The 26,746-nt window shown below is 42.8% G+C and overlaps 1 protein-coding gene across 1 annotated transcript in view; it reads left to right on the top strand.

Moving 5' to 3' along the window:
• Nucleotides 1–11,593: 11,593 nt before the first annotated feature.
• SERINC1 (serine incorporator 1) overlaps nucleotides 11,594–26,746 on the top strand; it is a 29,989-nt gene continuing 14,836 nt past the window's right edge. The window contains exons 1-4 of the mRNA XM_077487018.1: nucleotides 11,594–11,761; nucleotides 21,364–21,525; nucleotides 21,611–21,804; nucleotides 23,935–24,014. Of these exons, the coding sequence (XP_077343144.1) occupies nucleotides 11,723–11,761; nucleotides 21,364–21,525; nucleotides 21,611–21,804; nucleotides 23,935–24,014 (475 nt within the window). The 5' untranslated portion in view covers nucleotides 11,594–11,722. The remainder of the gene's footprint in view (nucleotides 11,762–21,363; nucleotides 21,526–21,610; nucleotides 21,805–23,934; nucleotides 24,015–26,746) is intronic.

The raw sequence follows: 26,746 nt of genomic DNA on the forward strand, positions 1-26,746 counted from the left end.
TTATCTATAACACTGAATAACAGGGATATATATGTTATTAAAATATAGTAATGTTCATTGTTATAACTACGTTTTAAAATACTTTAGTTAAAATCGGTATTATATATATTGTTAATGTTTATAAATATGTGACTATAAAAATGTAAAAGATGTATTGTTATGTAAAAATTAAACTACTTCCAGCCATAAAGTCAGTGGTCATATCTCATGCTGTTTGTGTGATTCTTTGCAGTCCACGCCAAGCTGATCACCTTATCTCATCGCGTCTACAATCATCGGCTCTCTTAATTCACATTTTGAGGCCGGTAACATTTTGGGGGCTCGTGTGCCGGGATTCGTTGTGTTACCAGTGAGAAGGAAGTGCGAGACAAGCGTGAGCCTGCTACAGAGCTACAAGGAGAGTCGTGAGAGTCGTCTGCCTCGTGAGTGCAAGTCTTCAGATTGCAACAGAGATGGCGTCTCCTCATCGTGCGCTGATGTGGGATATCCGGAAACAAATTCATCTGCTTAATGAAGAACAGCTGCATAGCCTCGCTATTACGCTGGAAGATGAAAGAGACGTGGACGTTCCATCAGTGACTGGTACCAACGAAATGGAACTTGTTGAATTTATTAAAGGCTACTTGAGAAGTGATCAGCTGGAAAAGTTGGAAGATCAAGGTATGTCTTACCTACTCATCATCCAAGACAAGATCAATGAACTAAAACTTAACAAAGAAAGTACACCAACTGTGGACATTGCAACCGCGGCAAAAAAAATAAGTAGTGGAACTGCAAGGACTGAACAGGTATCGGAGGTGGTGAGATTAACTGATGTTGTTGCTTTATTGCCACGTAGAGAATTTAAAATGCATGGTGGTGTAATTTCAGATCATGGTTCGGACATGAGTTACAGTAGCGTGTGCAGACAAATTGATGAGGGTCTAACAGAAAAATTCCCTGAATCTGAAATTATACGCACAGTGTTGAGAATAATCAAACCTGGTAATTTTAAAGATATGTTGACTGACAAAGATGATCTTACTGTTGCTGAATTGAAAAGGTTTTTGAAGTCACACATGAGAGAACGAAGTGGTAATGAGTCATTTCAGGACCTTAGCAATGCTACCCAGCAAGAAAGAGAAACAGCACAACAATTTGTTTACAGGCTAGTGGGGTTAAAACAAAAAGTTCTGTCTACATCACAACATGATAGGCAAGAGTTTAACTATGACAAAAAACTGGTGCAAGGCATATTCCTTCATACACTGTATCAGGGACTAAATGAGAAAAATTCTAATGTTAGATGAGATATCAAGCCTTACGTGTCTGATTTGACAGTAACGGATGACTTTATCATAGAGCAAGTCACCAGATCAGTTGATGAGGAAACAGAAAGGCAGAGACGCTTAAACAGTGCACCTAAACATAAACCTCTTACTGTTCATTCATCACAGACACCAGGTAATAGTGAAAAAGACACCTTGCAAAAGAGAGTTGAGGGAGATGTTAAAGCAAATCACACTGCATTAATGGAACTAACAACACAGGTCTCTGCTCTCACAAAGAACCTGGAAAAGATGATGAAGCTAACTCCTCTTGTTGGAAACCAAATGACTAAGCCACTAACCAATGTTCAAGTTCCAGATACAACTCACTGCAAGCCCAGGTGTGATGATTGCATTAAACGAGAGAGTCAGAACTGCTACCATTGTTTCTACTGTGGTTGGACAGGACACAGAGCGGTTGATTGCTTGAAGAAAAGAAGGCAGTCGGGAAACGACAGACGGTCACTGGGAAAGGGACAACCAGTGCCCACCTCAAATGATCTGTCCCATGCTAAGGTAAACAGGGTATTCACCCACCGGTCAACTAGAACACTCCCAAAAGAGAATGGATTCTCCAAACAACACGTAGCACAATTAATTGGAGGAAAATGCCTACTGTCATGTCGGATGAATGGTGTACCGGTTGACATGTTGATGGATACAGGAGCTCAGGTCAGCATTGTCAGGAAGGCATGGTTAGAAAAGTTTCTACCCAGCGTCTCCATTAGGCACATACAAGATTTACTTTGTGATGACAACTTATCCATTACAGCTGCAAATGGTTCTATCATTCCATTCATCGGATGGATTGAAGTCTGCCTGGAATTCGAAAGTAGTGGACATGGAAACTCAGCCATTGATGTGCCAATACTGGTGAGTGACTGCTGTAATGACAATCCAATTCTTGGGTTTAATGTTATCGAAGAATTGATCAGAGAAAACCGTGACCGACCAAACAGCACCCAAAACCTGACTATCTTGCTGAGTGAAGCTATGAAAGTAAGACAGAGTGTAGCGAATAACATTGTCAATGCTGTCAGTCAAGCAACTGGCCCAGGAGAAATATTCGATAGTCGTATGGTCAAAGTGGGGAAGAAGGGACTCCAGATTAAAGGAGGCGAGCTCTGTGAAGTCAAATGCAGAATTAGAGCGTGGCCGAAAGGAGGAATCATGTCATTTGAACCACTTCCCGAATATCCAGTTGACGAAGGACTTGAACTATTTCCTTCAGTGGTAGATGTGCCAGATGGGTTCTCTAAACTGGTGAAGATACCTATACTGAACGGTGCTCAACATGACATCTACCTTCCACCCAGAACAGTATTGGGTACCATCTCTCCAGCAGCTGAGATTCTACCATTGTCTCCAAACAAAGACGATGGAAAGGGAATTGACCAGAAGAAAAGGGTGTTTCATGTAAACCAGTTGAATCAAGTGGACACTGGAAATCAGCTACCCACTAACAAATCTGTTAAGTGGCACCCACCTGTCAATTTGGAAGATCTCTCAGAAGAAGAACAGGAGATAGCGAGACAAATGTTATATGATGAATCAGATGTCTTTGCTCGAGATGAGGGAGACATAGGATGCATCCCTAACCTGAAACTGAGGATAAATCTGAAAGATGAAACTCCTGTCCAGAAACGCTACAATTCGATACCGAAACCCCTATACAAAGAAGTGAAAGAATATATACAAAACCTTCTTGACCGAGGTTGGGTAACAAAATCTTCTTCCGCATACTCATCACCAGTTGTTTGTGTTCGAAAGAAGGACAGTAGCCTACGACTATGTGTTGACTTTAGGGAGTTAAACCGAAAGACTATTCCAGATAGACATCCACTACCCAGAATACAAGATCTGCTGGATAGCTTAGGAGGATTTACGTGGTTCTCAATCCTGGACCAGGGTAGTGCGTATCATCAAGGCTTTGTGCATGAAGACTCCAGACATCTGACGGCTTTCAGCACCCCCTGGGGACTCCTGGAGTGGAACCGTATTCCATTTGGATTAACGAATGCCCCAGCAGCTTTTCAGAGATGCATGGAGAATGTATTAGAGGGCATCAGAGACAAATGTTGTTCTCCATACTTGGATGACGTACTTTGCTACTCCAAAACTTTTCAGGAGCATGTCAATGATATTAGGCAAGTGCTTAGTCGAATGCGTGAGCATGGTATCAAACTTAGACCGAAGAAGTGTGAACTCTTTAAACGACAGATTCGATACCTTGGACGAATGGTGTCAGAAGAAGGCATAAAAATTGACCCAAAAGATCTTGAAGCGGTATTACATTTGAAAAGGAAAGAACCAAAAACAGTGGGCGGAGTCAGATCTTTGTTAGGATTCCTGAGCTACTACAGGTCCTTCATTCAAGATTTCTCTCGACTTGCTAAACCACTGTATGAACTTTTGCAGAACACTGAGAAAGAATCTGCTACATCCATCCCCAAAAACAATCGGATGGAATCTATGAAGAAAAACAGGAACAAAGAACAAGTGCCATCTAAAACACTGATTCAATGGACACCCAAACATCAAGCTGTAGTATCCAGACTGGTGGACATGCTAACCAATCCACCAATTCTAGCATACCCTGATTTTGATTTACCCTTCGTCTTACACACTGATGCTTCCAATGAAGGCCTAGGTGCTGTACTATACCAACGACAAGGAGAAAAACTTCGTGTTATTGGGTTTGGCTCCAGAACATTGACTCCAGCAGAGCGCAATTACCATCTTCACTCTGGTAAACTTGAGTTTTTAGCTCTCAAGTGGGCAGTCTGTGACAAATTCAGAGATTACTTGTACTACGCTCCAACATTCACCGTTTACACAGACAACAACCCATTGACATATGTATTGAGTACTGCCAGACTGAATGCTGTGGGTCATCGCTGGGTTGGCGAGTTGGCTGATTTCCACTTTGATATCAAGTACAGGCCAGGTAAACAGAATGCAGACGCAGATACACTGTCACGATTTCCGGTGGAACTCACAAAGAATCTGAGTGAGTACACAGAGCTTGTACCATCTGAGGTTGTGTCAGCTATTTGGCAAGGGAGCGAAGCTGTTGACGAAGAAGAGGCATTATGGGTGGCTTCATTGACTCTTCACTCAGAAAGTGATGTGGCCGAAGAATTGCTGAAAGGACAGACAATCTGCCCAATGACTCAGGAGAATATCAGAGCATTACAACAAGACGATACCAACATTAGAGAAGTGGTCTGGCTTAAGGAGAACGACTGGATTCCAAACCACAAAGAAAAGGAGAGTATGACCAGCAAAACAAGACGTTTGATACATGAATGGAATAAACTCAGAGTCGATGAAGGAATCCTCTACCGACACTCTGGAACCCGAAAACAGCTAGTTCTACCAGAAAAGTTAAAACCATTGGTCTTAAGAAATCTTCATGATGACATGGGTCACATTGGTACTGACAAGGTAACCCACCTAGCATGTGAACGATTTTACTGGCCATTTATGCAAAAAGACATTGATGAATATGTGCTGAAGAAGTGCAGCTGCATCAAACAAAAGCGTCCAAATATCACCGAAAGAGCACCTATGGGTTCGATTACTACCAGTTCACCTTTGGAGTTAGTATCCATTGATTATCTTCACTTGGAGAAAAGCAAAGGAGGATATGAGTATATACTTGTAATAGTTGACCATTTCACACGCTTTGCACAAGCGTATCCAACTAAGAACAAATCTGGAAAAACGGCGGCAGAAAAGATCTTTCAAGATTTCATACCACGTTTTGGCTATCCAGAGAAACTCCACCATGACCAAGGAAGAGAATTTGAAAACAACTTATTTCAGACATTGCAACGATTGGCAGGGATTTCTCATTCAAGAACTACTCCATACCATCCACAGGGTAACCCAGTGGAGAGACTGAACCGTACTTTGTTACAGATGCTTCGCACCTTAGAGGAAGAGAAAAAGTCAGATTGGAAAGAACATCTTCCACATATGGTTCATGCATACAATTGCACCAGGCATGAAGCCACAGGATACTCGCCATTCTTTCTATTGTATGGAAGATCTCCTCGTTTGCCAATTGACCTAATGCTCAACCTAAATTTGAAAAAGGAATCAGAAAGTCAACCAACATTTACTCAGAAATGGGCATCTAGAATGCAAGAAGCTTACAAAATCGCATCCGAGAATAGCAAAAAATCATCTGCTAAAGGGAAGAAGTACTATGACAAAAAGATAAAAGGAGCACCTCTTCAACCGGGTGATCGGGTCTTAGTACGAAATCTCTCTGAAAGAGGAGGACCTGGTAAACTTCGTTCATACTGGGAAGAATCAGTACACAAAGTGGTAGAAAGAATCAAAGATGGGCCTGTGTACAAAATTCAGCCTGAAAGTGGTAAAAAGACTATTCGAGTACTGCACAGAAATCTTTTACTATCAGTAAATGACCTACCAATTGAAGGACACATTCCAAGAGTACCGATGAAACAAAGACAATCAAGTAACAGAAAGGATACCAGAATGGATGTGGACCAGGAGGAGGAATGTTCAGATGAAGAAAGATGGTATTATCCTTATATACCAGAGACTACAGAAAGTCATGATTGTGTTGTGTCTCAACCAAACTCTCAAAACGTACAGAAAATTCCATTAAGAGTTTCTGCTGAAGAGTTCTATCCTACAACTACCACACCCAATCTTGAACAAGAACAAAATGATGGAACAGTAGTTGGCAACCAACTCTGGGCTACAGACATGGTGGGACTAGACACTGCAGAATTACCCTCATTAAGTCAAGACTTACCTGTGAACCAAGATATGCAAATGGAGAATGATGTTGATGGAGAAGACTCAACTCCTGTCAGAAGATCTACCAGACAAGTTAAGCCTAAAGAGATCTTTACATATGACACACTAGGTCAGCCAAGATACATACCAAGTCAGGTTCACACCATACAAACTCCTACAATGCTAGCTACTCCCAGGACATGCCAGGTAGTTAACGTAGCTCCTTGGTGGCAACAAGTACCTATTTGGGTTACTTAAATCACGAAATAGTGTTCAGATACCAATTGAGTTTAATGTCGGGAGCCATTAACTGAAGGAGGGGAGAGTGTGACGGACTGGGGTTTATATGGTCACAAAACAGACACCCCAAAGCAAAGTACATATTCATTTTTTTTTATATTTCTAAACATCTCCCTTCTATTCTATTAATAACCAGTAGATGGCAGAGAAGGTACACAAACAGAGTCTATATAAGGCCACACACCATGTGACTGGAAATTAAACTACTTCCAGCCATAAAGTCAGTGGTCATATCTCATGCTGTTTGTGTGATTCTTTGCAGGTATGTACTCTAAATTGTTCCTAATCTGTATTAACCTGTAATAGAAAGATTCCTAAACATCTTGAGCAGATGCAGAAAAAGTCTCAGCAGATTTTATGCTATAGTTTTGCTGTAATTAGAAGTTTAGAACAGCATGTGTCAGAAACAAGGGAAAAGTGCATAAGAACATGAAAATACTGCATTAGTCAGAACAAATGTCTATGATAAACACTAAACCTTTCTAAATAGGTATATTTAAACCTGATTTATTGGAAATTGCATAGATTTATAGAAGCACATGTTTTCTGTTATTTAATATAGAAAAAACCTATTGTATGTAAAGCTTATGTATTGCATCATACAGACATGCAATGTGCACCATCTAGTGGTTAAAAAAGAGTACTACCATGAAAATATTTGTATTAAAGCAATGCATTGCTAGTATGATTATTGCACACTTAAAGTGTACCAGAGAGATAAAGATAATTATCTATAACACTGAATAACAGGGATATATATGTTATTAAAATATAGTAATGTTCATTGTTCCGGGTTCGCAGGCTCCAGCTGTATGTCACTCCTGCACATGCACGCAGGAGCCCTCAGCTCCGTGCGAAGCTCTGAAAGTCAGGCATGGTATGCTGGACCTTCAGAGCACATGTGACGTCGCTGGCAGCATTCATGGTGAAAATCTCTCCAAAACGGATATTCATTTTATGAAAGGAAAGCCCCATTATAGGCTTACCTGTAGGTAAAAATCAGAAAGCAGACTTTACTAGCACTTTAAGGATTGCCAAAAAGCACCAAGATCCTATACTATAGTCAAAAAGATAGAAGAACAAGGTGGACTTTTTAAGGTGCCAGCAAGAACGCACAAATAATATCAATACATTTTATTATTCCAAACATTCCAAACATGTGTAAAAACATCTTAGTAAAAGACAAAGACAATATTATAAAATGGACCTCAGGTACATCCCACAGAATAATAGACATATAATATATCAAACTGACAAATTCACAACTGAGAATATAATAGCATGTGAAGTGTCTTCTGTGGGTAGGCAGTCTTGCTTAATCTCAATGCGTTTCGCGGAAGTACCCAACTTCTTAAGGAGGTGAGGGAAGCTAAATAGTAGAACATAATAATTCACAGTACAAAGCAGATAATCTTGATTGAAAATAATACCAAACAAATATCCTAACAGTCTCATCAAGCTAAATAGGTCAAACATGAATGCAAATCAATGGTCTCCAAATTGCGGCCTGAGGGCCAGACTGTAATGTAGGGGGGTTCCGTAGTGAGGGGGTTCTGTAATGTAGTGGGGGGTTCTGTATGTAGGGGGGTTCTGTATGTAGGGGGGTTCTGTATTGTAGGGAGGGGGTCTGTGTAACATGCAGGGGGCCCAGACTTGTTAGGGGGGTGTCTCTGTGTAACAAACAGGGATCCAGAGCTGTGGGGTGCTGTGTAATGTAAAGGGGTCCAGAGGTACAAGGTGCTGGAACCCCACATCCCATCATCAACCACCCCCACGAAGTCTAAAATGCCTGGGCCTATTTTTTGTCCCAGTACAGGCCTGCCCGCCCACATATGAAAACTGTTCAAACCACACATGTGGGGTATCGCTGCAAAAGTTAGAGCGAGAGCAATAATTTTGGCCCTAGACCTCCTCTGTAACTCAAAACATGTAACCAGTAAAAAAATGTAAATCGTCACCTATGGGTATTTTTATGTAGCAAAGTTTGGCGCCATTCCACGAGTGTATGCAATTTTTAAGGGTGACATGTTAGGTATCTATTTACTCAGCGTAACTTCATCTTTCAAGTTATGCAAAAACATTGGGCTAACTTACTGTTTTTTTTTTTTTTTTTTAAGCACAAAACTTTTTTTCCAAAACAAATGCGTTCGATAAAATTCCTGCGCAAATACCGTGCGAGATAAAAAGTTGCAACGACCGCCATTGTATTCTCTAGGGTCTTTGATAGAACCCCAAAACATTATATATGTTTTTTTATGTCATTTTCTAGCATCTAACATGTCATATTAACATGGCAGCCACATGATGCCAAAGGCTCGATGCTAAATGAGGGCAAAAATAGAATAGAATAACTGAGGGAAGAGAAAACCGGAAATATCAAAAACCGGAAGTGCGTCATACTAACATGGCAGCCACATGGTACTACAGGCTCCATGCTGAATGTGAACAAAAATACAAATCAAAACATACTAGATTAGTTCAATGGCCGTATGTCGGAGACCTCGGAAAACCGGAAGTATGTCATACCAACATGGCGGCCACAGGATACCACAGGCTTCATGATGTTTGAGGGCAAAAAATCAAAATCAAAACATACCCAGATAGCCTAGTGGCCACTCGGGGGCCCCAGCCACCGTCAGTCCCCCCCTGCCGACGCCACTGACGGCCGCTTTGTCTGTGGCTGAATGACAGGCAGATGCAAGGCACTACGAGCTGAGGCAGAGGGGGGGGGGGGGGACAGGCCATACTGCAGTCCCCAGCCTGCTTTGGCTGCTGTATGGGTACTTTTTTGGGGGTCAGTTCGGTTGATTCAGCAGGGAAGGAGAGGGGGTGGGTAGAGGCAGAGAGAAGACTGTGATCTGCAGGCTGTAGCAATTAAAAGAAAAGAAAACTTTCCCCTGTCAAGTAGACTAGTTTTCCAATTTCGGGTGCCGCTGCACAGTAATCTCCTGTGCGACAAGTACATGACAGTCGCTTCTATATCAATCCGCCAGGCAGACCAGTACTGTCATGTACTTATCACACAGGAGATCACTGCGCAGCAGCACACAAAAATGAAGAAAGAGTCCCCTTGACAGGGAAAGTTCTTTGTTCTTTTTTTCCCTTTTAATTGCTACAGCCTGCAGATCACAGTCTTCTCTCTCCCTCCACCCAACCTCTCCTTTCCTGCTGAATCGGCTGGACCAACCCCCCAAAAAAGTACCCATGCAGCAGGCTGTGGACAGCAGTATGGCCTGCCCCCCCCCCCCGCCTCAGTTCACCCCCTTCCTTCTGGGGAATTCTCTGACTGGGATTACTCACCAGCCCCATTGCAGCTGGACCCCATGACCAGCAGCCAGACCCTTGGCCCCAGCAGCCAGACCCTTGGCCCCAGCAGCCAGACCCCAGGACCAGCAGCCCAGCTCCAGCTGCCAGACCCTTGGTCCCAGCAGCCAGACCCTTGGTCCCAGCAGCCAGACTCCAGGACTAGCAGCCCAGCTCCAGCAGCCAGACCCCTTGCCCCAGCAGCCCAGCTCCAGAAACCAGACCTTTGTTCCAAGCAGCCAGAGGACCAGCAGCCAGACTCCAGGACCAGCAGCCAGACTCCAGGACCAGCAGCCAGACTCCAGGATCAGCAGCCCAGCCGCCAGACCCCTTGCCCCAGTAGCCAGACTCTAGGATCAGCAGCCCAGCTCCAGAAGCCAGACCCTTGTTCCTAGTAGCCAGACCCCTGGCCCCAGCAGCCAGACTCCAGGACCAGCAGCCCAGCTCCAGAAGCCAGACCCTTGGTCTCAGCAGCCAGACCCCTGGCCCCAGCAGCCCAACTCCAGAAGCCAGACCCCTGGCCTCAGCAGCCAGACTCCAGAACCAACAGCCAGACTCCAGAACCAGCAGCCAGATCCTTGGCCCTAGCAGCCAGACCCTAGGGCCAGTAGCCCAGCCCCAGCAGCTTTAGCCCCAGCAGCTTTGTGATCAGGCTGCACTTCATTAGGCACTGGTATAGCTGCATTTAATTGGTGCTGGTAAGGCTGCATTTAATTGGGGGGGGGTCGACACTGGCATGAAGCCTCACCTCCCTGAAATGAGTTTGAAACCTCCCTGAAATTAGTTTTTGCAGGTTGGGGTGTCTGCCATACATAGTATGAACACACAATCTGTCTCCTCTCCCTTGTTTACACACACACACAGATCCTTGTTCTCGCTCTGTCATGAGCGATCGCGGGAGCCCTAGTGGTCAAAAGGCAAAGCAATGTAAGTGTAGCACTAACCCACGAAGGAGCTGCTGGTTTTATTCGGGCTTACTGTTACCTCACCTGCTCGCCTCTTCGTCTTAAGGGGGTCCCGTTGGAAAGTAGCCCAAATTATGATAAATCTGACACTTAATAATGGATAAAGGGGAGTTCAGGCACCTAGTAATTGCGGGTTAGAGGTATTAGTCAGATCCAGTGGACAAACAGCTCCACAGACTGGATCCAGCAGTCACCGGATAGGCCCCTCTCACTTGACCTAGCAGCCGAATGAGTGTCTGCTCATCAGGAGCAGGGCTCTACATAAGGTAATGTAGTTTCGCCCTGGGGAGCCAACGTGTCGCAGTACAACTTCGGCTGCTGGTCTGGAAGGGGTTAAATACCACTAAAAGGAAGCTCTATTTGTGTAAAAAAAAAATGATAAAAATGTAACATGGTTACAGTGTTGTATGACTGCATAATTGTCATTCTAAGTGACAGCTCTGAAAGCTGAAAATTGTCCTGGGCAGGAAGGGGGAGAAAGTGCCCAGCAGCCAAGGTGTTAAATATAGTTCATATTGAGTTTAGTTCCACTTTAAGTGATTGCTCACTATCAGAAATCGTCAGTGCATTACAATGCTCAAGGACACCCCAGCTAACTTTACACTGCTATTGCTGGAACGTGCATGTATCACAGGAAATCTGTAACTATCCAACACAAGCTCACTGGTTGTGCAGGTATTGTGTTTACAAATGCTGTCCCTCAGCAGAATGTATACACTGATTACAAGCATCCACAATGCCATTAGTCAGCTGGAATGACATCAACACAACACCAGACCAACATGTGACCCGAATCCTCTGCCATGCACAAGAGAGCGGAGAGTTTTGTGCTGAGCAGTCTTCTCTGAGGAAGCCATCATACCGTGGTCTTCTGCCTATGATAGATAACGCCGGTCTTCAATAAAATGGCCGCTAAACCTGTTTTCTTATCAGGCTCCTTTCCACCGCGAGAGGAGGTGGCCCCAGAGACGGAAGTGACAGGCTGGTTTGGCTGCCAGTTCTGCTTGTCTCATTTGTAAACAAGGCTTTTGTAGCAAGGCTCCATTTTTATTGTGCGACGCCGAGGCCGCCATGGGGGGAGTCCTTGGTCTGTGCACCGCAGCGAGCTGGGTAATTACTGACTGGGGACATTTGCCACGAGCAGGTCATGTATATGAGTGAAACATCTTAAGATGTTAGAAATGAATTCAGTTTTAGTATATGTGATGTAATAGTGACTTCAAGAAACTAAGTATATTTAAAGCCAGTTTTGGATAAAGAATTTTTTTGCTGTTTATGTCCCTTAGTTAGATTTCCCTTCACTTCCTGACCTGGTGACATTAGAAAGTGGGAGGAACGCGTGTCCCCATACTTCCCAACTGTCCCTGATTTGGAGCAATGCCCCTCTTTTCTCCTCATTTGTCCCTCATTTTGGTCTGATCTATATAGTTGTGTATATATAAAATGCACTTTTTTATCTTTTAAAAGGTGTTTTCCAACACTAAACCTTTCATCCAATTTCTAAATTGCTGCATTTGTACACTTTAAAAGCAAATATAAAGGAATAGGAGTGGTAAAAAAAAATACTTGTGGATTTAATTAACCTTTTTGGGGGGGGGGGGGTTTAATTCTCCTTTTAAGGGGTGTGGCAGAGGGCGATTCCTATGCCTACATACATTTGCTAGTAGTTGACCCTCATTCCCATCTCAAAATGTTTGGAGGTATGTGTCCCCTATGTGAACATTTCCCATTGATCCCTGTTCTGGTGATAACTGGATGTAGCTCGTTTTCCATTATGTGTTGACTCAGGGACAGGCCATGAGGGGGAATCTGCATAGCAGGGGCCCCAGACAATAATAAAAACCTGAGAGTGGGTTCAGCCTCTCCTCAGTCTATTCAAAACTAAAAAAATGTGTTTAAAGTAGAACTTTAGTCAGAAAATTAAGTCCTGCTAGATAGCGTCAGGCTGGCTCCTTTTGCAGGTATAGCGACGTAAAACACTGCACAGAAGAGCCTATACCAGTGATGGCGAACCTTGGCACCCCAGATGTTTTGGAACTACATTTCCCATGATGCACCACTACACTGCAGAGTGCCAGAGCATCATGGGAAATGTAGTTCCAAAACATCTGGGGTGCCAAGGTTCGCCATCACTGGCCTATACTGTGTACTATATGCCTAAAATCCAGTAATACACTGTCTCACCCTGCTCTGTACATGCTCAATTGTTCTCTATTCTCAGCACTGCCTAAAAATCTGAGCCAGTAGAGGCCAATCAGCTGATAGCTTTAAGCTTTACAGTGAGGGGAGGAAACGGGAATCGCAGACTGTGCTGCAGGAAGACAGCTTAGCGAGAGAGGGAAGAAACGCATGGGGGTGATAGGACAAACTCTGTTGCCAGGGTAGGGTTGCCACCTTGTCCTGTTAAACCCAAACATATATTAATTAAACAGGTTCTGTGGTAATATGTGTTTGGGTCTAAAGGGATGAGATGGCAACCCTAGCCTGCCAGGGAGATGCAAAAGTTAGGCAGCCCATACGTTAGTCACATTTTCTGTTCAACCAGTGGATTGCACAATAATAAAAAAAAAAAGACTCCCCCCCCCCATCCACATGTTTAAATGTAGATGGGGAAATCCTTCCCACTACGTTATTGTATTCTGACAGCAGAGAGGCTTCCCTGATCAGCACTGCCAGCTATAGCCGGTGGCATTGATCGATTTGGGAAAACCCCCCCACAGGGTGGTTGTACACAAATTGATTGGTAAATGTGTGACCACTGTGGTTAAACAGAAATTGATCTACTGATTGACTTCTGTTCAACCACCCTGTCGGTAATTTTTTCCGCAATCAGCACTGTAGGCATTAGACTGCAGCACTGATCTCTGTATTTTGACCATATCGGAGTCTCTTCCACCCCGCCCCGCCATTATAATACAATGACATAGCGGGGAGGATTCCTCCATCCAGCTCAAGTGTCATTGATGTGGACAGCCTTTGTTGGACCTGGTGGTTGAACAAAAATAAAACAGACCCATGTATGGCCAGCTTAAAGCAGCATTCTCTCAATCAACATTGACTATTTTTAATCCCTATGCTGCTAACATTGGTAAATAGATAGGAAAGTAGATCACGTTTACTTGTTTTAAGATTTTTTTCCATGTATTCAGTTACTTTCTGGTTTGCAGGCCTAGGCAACTGAAGTCGTACAACCTAAGAGTCTTCAGGAGGGGAGGAGAGGTTTCTCAGCTAAGCACGCCCTCCATTTGTTTGGGTACTTACCCAGATCGCGGACTGGACCTGCACCTGGTTCATCAGAGGAAGGATTAGTCTCACCTGGAGCGGTGTAACCTTGCTCTCTCCAAGCACACCCTCCTGCCTGCATGCCTGAGCGAAGGGGAGATGGATTCCAGGAAGTAAATGCTACATGAATCATCTGCCCTTACTTAACATTAAGGATGAGCCCGGGCGTGTTCGCAAAACACAATGTGCCCGACAGGAAGCTGACACTCCGCAGCCCTAATCACAGGTAGTGAGACATTTCCCGATCTGTGCAGCCGCAGTTCAGGAAATGTCTCAATGCCTGTGATTAGCGCTGTGGAGTGTCGGCTTCATGGTGGGCATGTGGTGTTGCGAAGGTGCCTGAACTCATCCTTTAATATGGGCAGAAATGTTAGGCCCCTTTCACACTGGGGCGGTTTTCAATAGCACCTGTGTAGCGCCTGAAAAAAACGGCCCCTTTCACTGTAGCTGTGCGCTAGCAAGATGGTGAAAAAAGTCCTGCTAGCCACATCTTTAGAAAGGTGAAATGAGTGGTGTATTCACCGCTCCTACCCATTGAAATCAATGGGGCAGCGTGGCTATACCAGCGCTAGAGCGGCGCTTTGCGGGCGGTTTTAACCCTTTTTCGGTTCGCCTGCACCGCCCCAGTGTGAAAGGGGCCTTAGGGGGTGTTTTTCAAAGTATATTCTTAGCAAAATCATGGAGACATGGATGGGGGAGTTTGCCTTGAAATGTAAACAATTAAATAGTGTTTTTGGTTTGTGGTGCTCCGATACACTGTAGTTCCACTTTAATTCTTATCAATATGTAGTATATATTGACTAAGTGTTTAGCACTTCCACCTAGGGGCACTAGGGTCATCTGTTCAAATCCCAGCCATGACACTACCTGGAGTCTGCATGTTCTCCTTGTGCGGGTTTCCTCTGGGTGCTCTGGTTTCATCCCACACTTCAAAGACATGCTGGTTAGTTAATTCGTTCCTGTCTAAATTGTATGTATGAACGTGATTTGGGGACCTTAGATGGTAAGCTCTTTGAGGGCAGGAGCTGGTGCAAACGTTACACAAACACAAACACACACACACACACACACACATATTTTTATATATACTTAGTTTAGGGGTACCATGTCCACTGTATGCAGTATTGTACATGTCGTTGCAAATTTTGAAAATCTGTGAGTCATGTTAGAAGGATGTCACCACATATAGAGAGAGAGCTGTGGGGTCAAATTGGAGCTCCAGCCCCCCACCAAATGTGGCAATGGAGAGGGGGAGGAAGCAAACAAGCAGAGCTTCCCCTTTTGGATGGACTTCCACTTTAAGGGCCCATTCACAGCTATGTGGTATTACACAGGTAGATGTGAAATGGGCCCCATGCATACCATTGTGGTACGTTGACAAACGCACATTATACCCAGTATTTTAACCTTCATCGTGTTAAGGCAGCCTATTGATTTGAATGGGTGAACGCAGCACAACAGGTTTATCAGATGGAGCCAAGACTTTGCATGTGATGAAGAAATGTTTCAGCAGACTGAGGAGATCATGTTTTAGAACTGATCATGTAAACAGCAAGTAGCTGAGTTACTTCCTTTCTTGCCTGTGATAGGAATTTAAGATTTACCCGTTAAGGATAGAAATTCAGGAGTTTCTAATGCTGCATTTTAAAAATAAAGCAACTAATGAGCATGTGTCATAATCTGAATCCCGCTTAACCACTTCCCGACCAGCGCACGACGATGTACGTCGACAGAATGGCACGGGCAGGCATATTGGCGTACATGTACGTCCAATATTCGTTGCCACCATGCCATCGGGAGCGCGCCGCCGGCGGCGCGCTCCCGCGCTGGTCGGGACCCCCGTGAGTCCGGTCGCGGGACCCGCGGACTCGATCGCCGCGGGCATCCCCGCGATCGTCTCACGGAGCGGCCGAATGGAGGAAATGCTGTATAAACAACATTTTCCCATTCTGCCTAGCAACTAGTGACGCTGATCTCTACTCCATGTGATTGGAGCAGAGATCAGTGTACACTAAATGACAGCCCAACCCCCCCACAGTTAGTAACACACCCCTAGGAACACTTAACCCCTACACTGCCACCCACTAGTTAACCCTTTCACTGCCAGTGTCATTTACACAGGAATCACTGCATTTATATATCAGTGATTACTGTATAAATGACAATGGTCCCAAAAATGTGTCAAAAATGTCCGATGGGTCCCACACAATGTCGCAGTCACAATAAAAATCGCAGATCGCCGCCATTACTAGTAAAAAAATAATAATAAAAAATGATTAATAAAAATGCTATAAAACTATCCCTATTTTGTAAACGCTATAACTTTTGCGCAAACCAATCAATAATCGCTTATTGCGATTTTTTTTTTTTTTTTTACCAAAAATATGTAGAAGAATACGTATCGGCCTAAACTGAGGGAAAAAAATGTTTTTTTTATATATTTTTGGGGGATATTTATTATTACAAAAAGTAAAAAATAATGCGTTTTTTTCAAAATTATCGCTCTATTTTTGTTTATAGCGCAAAAAATAAAAACCGCAGGGTGATCAAATACCACCAAAAGAAAGCTCTATTTGTGGGAAAAAAAGGACGTTAATTTTGTTTGGGAGCCACGTCGCACGACCGCGCAATTGTCAGTTAAAGCGACGCAGTGCCGAATCGCAAAAAGTGGTCTGGTCTTTGACCAGCAAATTGGTCCGGTCTGAAAGTGGTTAATAAATTATTAGAACCGCTTTACTTCTCAGGTGTTGCTTGACTTCTGATTGTATTCTCCTGGTATCCAGGGCGATTTGACCGTCTGCCCTATTTTCTAACAGCTGAAAACAGACACTTAGAAACTTGATACTTACAAAGATACTGGCAGGATTGCATGGAAAAAAGCTACAATATTAGTTCATTGGCAGTTTCACCCTCCTTCAGAAGCCTGGACAAAAGTGTTAGTTGTCCTTCACACTGGTGATTATTTGCATACACCGGATTCCAGTGGCAAGAATCTGAAGATTCTTACATCTGGGGTGGCAGGGTGTATTCTACACACAGCCTGTGTGATGTAATGGCAGCCATCGCTGTTTGAGTCCAGGCTCGAAAATCCATTATGAACCACAGGTAATCGGATACATGCGAGCAGCAATTGCTGCTGTTATCCTGTCGTTACTTTGTACAGACTGTGCGTGCGGCCACCGCTATTCAAATAAACCTGCCATCCCAGCCGTAAGAATCTTCTGATTATTGTCACTGTAATCCGATGCTTTTGGGTAATTACATGTGTACAGGAGGCCTTAGTTATCAGCACTCAGATTGGTGAGGCTTCAGCCTTCCCAGCAGTGGAGGCCCATCCATTAGGGGCACACGGGTGCCGCCACGCCCTAACCATGCGTCTGACCCCACTGATCTATATACAGGATGCCAGACTATGGCTTCCAATGGTGAAGGGGGGGGGGGGGGGGTTGAAGCACATGATTAGAGGCAGAGGCTCTAGTAGGCTTCAAAAAAGGGTAGGTTTGGGGCACAGAGTACTGTGCTCTAAGCCCACTCAAGTGTGTGATAACGGCAATTAAATATAAATATTCGCTATTCTCACACTGATTCCCTTCCCAGTCAATCAAAGTGGGGAGTGGTTGGATGGTGTTCGTCTCCTGCTTCGGGCGGGATATGGTATTGGTTTACCCATTACTATTTTGGGGTGCCTCACTGGCCAGTAGAATTGTGTAAGAGGAGGCGAGCAAACGGGTGTAGCTGAAGTCACAAAAGCTGCTTCAGGTATATGCAGGCATTTCAAGAGTGGAAATTAAGATTGATGAAAATACGATGTACGATGTATTTTCTATTTGCTTTATTTTTTTAAATCAATAAAAATCGATTGATTAAAAAAAAAAAAATTTGATGAAAATAACCTGTGTAGGCTATGCCTGTCCTCTTGGCCATGGTTTTGCCATCTAGAAAGTCACTGACCAAACGAGCAGAAGAGGTCAAGCTTTACTGGCTGCATTGTTCTAGGTCTGTGACTCACTAGGTAACCTGCAAGATTTTGGGTTTAAAGCGGGGTTCCACTGCCTCTGACGACTTTTATTTTTTTTTTTTTTTTTTTTTTTTTTTTTTTTTGGGGGGGAGAATTAAAATCAATTTAGGGTTTAAATCTGTTACTCACATGTTCCGTTTTTGGTACTTTTGCCCATTGATTTCTCTCAGTAAAAGACAGCTTTATAAAAAAGATATAGATCGTTTTCATCTTGCCTGTGGGCATGTGAAGCCCACGGGCATTCTCTTCTGGGATTCTGTGACGTCCATCTCCCATCATGCAACGGCCATTGTAGCTCAGATCTCACGCATGCGCAGTAAGGAAAGAGGAGCGCCATCAACAGCTTTGGTTTCTAAATTGCGCGATAACTTACGCCAGGCCGCCACACAGACTCCTGGGAACAAACGCAAAAGATCCCAGGAGACAGTGCAGAACTAGAGGAACTGATGAAATGGCCGCACCAACCCCGCCCATATCCGCAATCCCTAGATCCAAGAAATAGAATAAATGTGAAGAAAAACAAAGGTACAGTGAAAAAAAAAAAGTTGTTTTATAATTAGAACAGCGATAGAATCGTCAGAAGCTATTGTCTTTAAATCGGGTGGAGCTCCGCTTTAACGACCTTTTTATGTTAAAAAAAAATCAAGAGCCACAAGGAGCTTGTTGGCTTAAAAATGTTCTTCTGTATGCCTGAGTGATCTTTCATTAAAATGAATCTTCACTGCATCTGAGCACCACAAACGCAAATTATTTTTTATTATTCAAATCAAACTCCATCCAACCATCCATCCATGTCTCCATGCTTTATTTTGCTTTAGAAATTGCTTTTGAGTAAGGGCAGATGATTCATGGAGCATTTACTTCCTGGGATCCACCTGCCCTTAACTCGGGCATACAGGCAGGAGGGTATGCTTAGTTGGGATAGCCCCTCCTTCTCTCCCGAAGACTTCTGGGATGTATGACATAATTTGCCTAGGCCTGGAAACCAGGAAGTAACTGAAGAAATTATATATATATATATATTTATATTAAAAAAAAAAAAGTCTAAAACAAGTAAGTATAATATACTTTTTCTATTTACTAAGTGAAGTTCTGCTTCAAGGAATCGGCTGAACACTAAAAGAGCTAAACCGCACTCTCCCCTTATCCCCCTATCTGGTAGAAGTCCGTCAGTTGTGAGGACACCCTCGTCGGATAGTGGAATGTGTTTTTTGGGTGGTGTTCAGCAAGAGAGGTTGGCATTGCATACTGCTGTATACAAAGGTGTGGGTAGTCCAACCTGCAATGGATTTGTTTACCGCTGGTGATGGCCAACGCAGAGCATCCATTCACACTATTAATGTGGTTTGCTTTAGGGCAGCCCATTCATTATCAATGATTATTAATTATGCACCTTCACAAATGGAAATGAACCCAGCACACAACACACAGCATATTGTGTTGCATGTTTTGATCTCTGTTGTACTCTTTGATTGTGTGTGTGTGGGGTGCCAGTCACCATCAATGGCAATGCAATACACAGAGAGTAAATGCCATGCATTGTGACAGAATACAAGTGTGAATGTGTCCTAAGAACTATGGATAATCTAGGTGGGTGCTGACTACTGCCCACATTCTTAAACGTTAAATGGGAATACTTGTACAAGAGCTGTAATCGTGCACCACTTGTGTGGTCACATGTCCACATTGCTTAAAAAAAAAAATAATAATCCGGTTACTAATCTAGAATGTTGAGGAATTAACTGGTTATTGGCTCCAGTCCTCTCTGCCAGTATTTTGCTTTACTACTGAACTACCCAGTTATGTGTTTAGGTTGTTGTCTGTAAATAATCCGTCTTAATACTTCACCTGACACCACCACTCACTATTTCTTGCCTAACCTAATGCTTGTTCAGAGCAAACCAATGATCTTAAGTCAGCCATGGACAGTTTTAAGCCTGGCCAGTTCAGCTGGAAGCATGTAGAGGCAGGCTGAATGTACCCAAGTTGATCTATTAACTTGGGTACAACCAGCCTGCCAGATTTTACATGCTATCATTGCTAGTGGCTTTTATAACCTAGCACTAATCACTGTGTTCTCTTGGCAGGGATGGCTTCTCTCACCCTCCTACTGGGAGAACACAATGGTTCCACTGTAGGGATTCCCCCATTATCACTGTCTGTGTTGGTGGGGGAATCCAAGTGAAATTCTTTCCTGCAACCAAATTTCCTCATTCTATGGCCGGCCTTAGTGTGTACAGCCAACACAATTTCCAGTCTGCTGTGCGACGCTTAACCTGGTTTATCCAGTCTGCTCGGTTTGTATGGAGTGTGTACAAATTCCCTTAGGTGACCTTCACTTTCATGGTGACATTTTCTGCATGCAAGGTGATTTATCATTCCTGGATTAAAGTGCCAAAGGCTGATTATCTTTATGTAGCCATACTCCATTCAGCTGTAACAATTCACTTTGCAGTGGCCCTTCAGTGCAAAGAGCAAGGGCTCTTTCAGACAGGTGTTGAATTTTAAAGCGTAATAACGCTTTTATAGCCTTAATGAGCGTTTTGGATGTATTGTACAGGCATTCATGTGTCAGGCAACACTCCTCAAATGCACTGTGGGATGTTTTTTTTATTTATTTTTTGTACAAAGCTAAAGTGGGAAATGATCACTTTTGACATATTGCAACCACACCTTAAATGCACTGTAAACGTCACACGTGTGTTTACAGTGCATTTACGGCGTGCTTGTGTTGCATTTCCATAGAAGTGAATGGAGGCAGTTGTAAAGCGTCAATGCCTGCAAAACTCTGCAGGCAGCATTATTTTTCCCTCGCTGCAACACAAGGCAATGCTAACTGCAGTGTAACCGCCTCCATCCACTCCCTATTGTTTTGAGTTCCATTGATGGGTATTCGGGAAGCCTTAAAGCGACCCAACCTCCTATTTTCAACACCTGTGTGACATGAACCCTTAATGTTTGGATGCAATAGCTGCAGTGGGTGATTCGTCCATCTGTGTTGCATAACATGGATGAAGAAATCCCTTTTTTCACTTGGCCTACAGGCTAAAAAAGATTTATTTATTTTTTGATGGCACCCCAAACGCAGCTAGCAAATGTGGCGCATTTTTGGCCACAAAAGGGCATGGTTCCTGGTACCATGTGGTTTGGTGCGGCAAATTTTAAAAAGCGGCACCTGTCCTACTTTGTGTGTTCCCATGCATTTGGCAGTCCATTGAAATGAATAGACTGTCAACAATGGAATGCGCTTGACAGCCTTCCAATACACATGACCCGGTGTAAGCTGGCACTTAGACTGGAGTGAATCAAGACTAAAAATGCTTGCAAAGGGTGCCATGACTGAAAAGAAACAAACACCGCTGTAGGTCCTGGTTGTTTATGGTGTGTTAAAGCCATGTTTTATTTTTTTCAGATCCCTTGCCTGTGTGGCAGTGCACCATGCCTGCTGTGCCGCTGCTGCCCAAGTGGGAACAATTCCACAGTGACTCGCCTAATCTATGCTGCCTTTTTACTTCTTGGAGTTGTAGTTGCCTGCGTAATGTTGATGCCAGGAATGGAGGAACACCTTAAAAAGGTTTGGAAGCTGTAAATGAAAATAGGAAAATGTGTTGTAATATGTACTGTTGTGAGATTTAAAAAAATCACATTTTATTTTGCAGATTCCTGGCTTTTGTGAGGATGGAATGGGTACGTCGATCCCAGGAGTAAGCGGCCATGTTAACTGTGACGTGCTGGTTGGGTACAAAGCTGTATATCGTGTGTGCTTTGGAATGGCCATGTTTTTCCTCCTCTTTTCTCTTCTTATGATTAAAGTGAAGAGTAGCCAGGATCCCAGGGCTTCTGTACATAATGGGTAAGATACAGTTTGATGTTCAAAATTCTAAACATTCAAAGTAGTAGCTTTTGTTTATAACCAAATGCAAAGCACCATAGGGCCTTCATAAAACAAAGTATCTGTATGTCTTTCCATCACAAATCCTGAAAATGTGTTCAATCTTATTTTATTGTAGTGAATATGACCATACAAATTATTCCTTAATGCCTCTGGGCCAACTATACAACTAGAACTGCTGGTCTACAAATATAGTACATTATGCTAAAGCCATTTTTTCAACAATGTATAGACTAGTTTCAGACTTGTTGACCATGATATGTGTGTTGTGTAAGGAAGCCATGGCTTCAGTGGAGTAGGAGTTGGGGAACAAGGTATGGTAAAAAGGGCTACTAATATCATAGGGTCAGTTATTTCATAGTGCATAGAGATGTTTCAGGATTGTTAGCCATCATCTGTGTCATGTCTTCTATGTAGTAGCGTGGATTGGGATCAATAAAGTATAACTAAGCAGGTTATGGTGAGGGGGTCTACTAATATTTAATATAGAATATGTAAACTGGTATGCAGTTTGACCAAAATGCAGGAGCAAAGTAGATTCTCTTATATTGGAGAGATTTCCTGTTTTGACTATGGGACAGGAAGTGAAGGTAAATTCCAGTGGGCTGAATGAAAAGAAAAAAACCTGAGGAGCATAGGAAGAATTTGCTGTGTATTATCCAGCTGAGCTATTGTGTTCTGCCAGAACACACTGGTCAGAGCTCTCATCCATTGGCTTAACGTGCTGATCGGCAGACTTTTTTTTTTTTTTTTTTTTCTTCGTCATACCCCTTCAGGATGACCGTGCTGATGCTGTCCGATATTCGGCCTGTGTACTGCCTATTAGCCTGGTGAAGAGAGGATCAAAGAAGTGCCTTACCACCTAGGCTGCTGGACTGTGTTTCTGTTGATGCACACAGTGTAGGGTGAAACAGCTTCTAGTCTCTGCATGCAAGGGTGGCTCCATAGGATGCTGCAAGGGAAAGGAGCCACCTTGAAATGGGAAACCTGGGGTGCGCAGTGGTCATGGCAACCACTTAAATGAGAACATTGGGAAGGATTAAGTGATAAAGCTGCATATTCAGTAAGTGATTAAATCAGCTGCCTGCCTGCTGTCAGTGCTTAAAATATATAAGGGTTTAATATTACTTTGTTCGCACAGGATTGAATTGCACAATTTGGAGGTCTCCGCTAGATACAAAGACTACGTAGAATTAATATTAAATACAATATTGTTACGCTTTATATAATGTCTGTACAACATAGCTTTAAAGGTACACATTGTTACGTAGTTTATAGTTTGATTAATTGTTTTTCGTTATGTTTTAGAAAAAGGGTGCACTGCATCATTTAGAGTAATTTGATTTCAAGGTGTTTTTTGACACTTATTGTAAATGTTTAGCAGCATTTATTCATTTTCACCAAGTGTGGCTAGTGGTTCACACAGGGGCGACTTGTCCAGGCGACTTCGCCACCTGACAAGTCACGCCCCGTTCTGTACTACGGAACCGTTCTAATAGGAGCGACTCAAGTCGCTCCGACTTAGAAAAAAGGTTCCTGTACTACTTTTGCGGCGACTTGCATTGACTTCTATACAGAAGTCGTTTTGCAAGTCGCCGCTGATCGTGTGCAGGTCGCGGCGCTGCAAGTCGTGCCGCGTACTGTGTGAACCGAGCCTTAGGGTTAACGCGCATTTAGAAGTATCATGCATTTTGTTTTAGTTTTTTTTCTGCCCAAACTGCAGCTGCTGGACACACTGGCAGTGTTTTTTTATTTTTTTTTATTTTTTTTTATTTTTTGCCTCTAAACTCCTACCACTAAACTCTGCTTAAAGACTATGTGTACATGGGCTAACTTGGAGGGGCAGGCACCTAGGAGCAGCTGTAAATATCTCCAGTGTGCATGAGGCCTAACTGTTATTTACTGCTGTACTTAGCACTACTGTTTCGTGTTAGTGCTAAGATCAATAATGTAAGTAATGTATCCAGCCTACAGTATGAGGAAAAAATGTCTACATTGTTTTCTCCTCAGAAGTAACAATTGCATTAGGTACAGGTATAACATTTAGATGAAGTTTTTAATTTTCTGATTATTCACATTCCTTTTCCCCAGCTTCTGGTTCTTTAAGTTTGCTGCAGCCATTGCAATTACTGTTGGTGCATTTTTCATTCCAGAAGGACCCTTTACAACAGGTGAGCTCTTTCAATTGATAGATCTATCTGTGTGTGTGTGTGTGTATACATGCGCATACACCCCCCCCCCCCCTGTTAAAATGTTAGGTTTCTGTGATGTAAAAATATTAGACAAAGAGAAATCCTTTCAGAACTTTTTCCACCTTCCTTTTTTTTTATTTTATTTTTATTTTTTAATGTGACCTATAAACTCTACAACTCAATTGGAAAAAAAAACAAATCTTTTTAGTGGGGTGGGGGAGTAAAACTAAAATAATGTGGTTGCATAAGTGTGCACACCTCTTATAACTGGGGATGTAGCTGTGTTCAGAATTAAGCAATCACATTCAAACTCATGTTAAATCGAGTCAGTACATACCTGCCATCATTTAAAGTGCCTCTGATTAACCCCAAATAAAGTTCAGCTGTTCTCTTAGGTCTTTTCAAGACATTTTCTTAGTTGCATCCTACAGCAAAAGCCATGGTCCGTAGAGAGCTTCCAAAGCATCAGAGGGATCTCTTTGTTTAAGAAGGGTACAAAAGAATTTCCAAGGCATTAGATATACCGTGGAACACAGTGAAGACATTCATCATCGAGTGGAGACAGTATGGTACTACAGTGACATTATCAAGAACCGGACGTTCCTCCAAAATTAATGAAGACTAGAAGAAAACAGGTCAGGGAGGCTTCCATGTGGCCTACAGCAACATTAAAGGAGTTGCGGGAATATCTGGAAAGTACTGGCCGTGTGGTACATGTGACAACCTCCCCATATTCTTCATATGTCTGGGCTATAGGGTAGAGTGCCAAGGCGGAAGCCTGACTAAATTTTGCAAAAACGCATCTGAAGACTCCCAAAAGCATGTGGGGAAAATGTTTTCTGGTCTGAATCCAAGGTTGAACTTTTTGGTTATAATTCCAAAAGATGTTTGGCTCAAAAACAACACTGTACATCACCAAAAGAACAACATACCCACAGTGAAGCATGGTGGTGGTAGCATTCTTTGGGGCTGTTTTTCTTCAGCTAGAACAGGGGCCTTAGGCAAGGTAGAGGGAATTATGAACAGTTCCAAATATCAGTCAATATTGGCACAAAACCTTCAGGCTTCTGCTAGAAAACTGAACATGAAGAGGAACTTCATCTTCATACATCCAAATCAACAAGGGAATGACTTCACCAGAAGATTAAAGTTTTGGAATGGCCCAGCCCTGAACCTGATTGAAAATCTGTGGGGCAATCTGAAGAGGGCTGTGCACAGGAGATGCCCTTGCAATCCGACAGACTTGGAGTGTTTTTGCAAAGAGTGGGCAAATATTGCCAAGTCAAGATGTGCCATGCTGATACTCATACCCAAAAAGACTGAGTGCTGTAATACAACCAATAGGTGCTTCAACAAAGTATTTAGATTAAGGGTGTGCACACTTATGCAACCATTTTATTTTTACTTCCTGCCACCTAAAAGATAGATTTCAGTTAGTTGTACATAGGTAACTTTAAGCCTGGGTTCACACACAATTTTTTTTTTTTTTTTTTCTGTTGTAGTGCGGAGCAACCCAGAGCTATGAATTATTGGTGTAGTAGTCCGATTGTTTTTTTAAAGCTGAATTCAGAATGGTTACTAGAGTGTGGTGTGTGGGAACACAGCTTGGGAAGCTGTAAGGTAGATTTTTTATTTTTTATTTTTTTCATGTGGCGTGTGGTTAAAGGATATTTATAGGCATGACCAAAATGTACCCGCAATACACCACCTTCCCCCTAAAATATATATATATATATATATATATATATATATATATATATATATATATATATTATATAATTTTTATTCCAGTAGAGGCAGACAGGTTTTTATTACACCCTGTGATGTCCTCAACAGGCTTGTAAAATGATGCTGCTAATGATGTAGGCATGCCTCTAGAAATATATCTATTGAGAGCCCTGTCCTTAACCACTACAATACAGGGCACTTTCACCCCCTTCCTTCCCAGCCCAATTTTCAGCTTTCAGCGCTCTCGCTCTTTCAGTGACAATTGCGCGGTCATGCTACACTGTACCCAAATGAAATTGTTATCATTTTTTTCGCACAAATAGAGCTTTATTTTGGTGTTATTTATTCACGACTCCGTTTTTTTTTTTTTTGCGATATAAGCGCAAAAATAGCGGAAATTTGGAAAAAAAACTATATTTTCTTTTTTCTATTTGAAAAGAAATCCAATAAAATCAAATTTTGTCATAAATTTAAGCCAAAATGTATTCTGCTACATGTTTTTGGTAAAAAAAATTCCGTTAAGTGTATAATAATTGGTTTGTGTGATCACGGACATATGTACGCAAATGATCATGTACATATGTGTGCAGGTGATCACGTACATATGTGTGCAGATAATCATTGGGACATGTGATTTTAGTGGGACATATGTGGGGGACATGTTTTTATTATTAGGGACATGTGTTTTTATTATTTGGGGACATGTATGTTTTGGGGACATGTGTGTTTTGGGGACATATGTGGGGACTGTGTTTGTACTGTGTGGTGTGTTGTGTGTGTACACTACACTGATGATCAGTGAGTAAAAAGCTGTAAAAAGCAGCCCATACTCACTGATCATCAGCCGGCTGCAGCGATCTGCTCTCTTCTCCTCAGCGGTGACTTCCGTGTGAGGAGAGGAGAGCCGATTGCCTAGCAACCGGCTGTTTGTTTACATCACATGACGGCCGTGATTGGACACGGCCGTCATGTGATCAGGAGGG

The sequence above is a fragment of the Lithobates pipiens genome, unplaced genomic scaffold (genome assembly GCF_037356315.1).
Source record: "Lithobates pipiens isolate NorthernLeopardFrog02 unplaced genomic scaffold, aLitPip1_a1.2 Scaffold_18, whole genome shotgun sequence".
In the NCBI taxonomy this organism is placed as follows: Eukaryota; Metazoa; Chordata; class Amphibia; order Anura; family Ranidae; genus Lithobates; species Lithobates pipiens.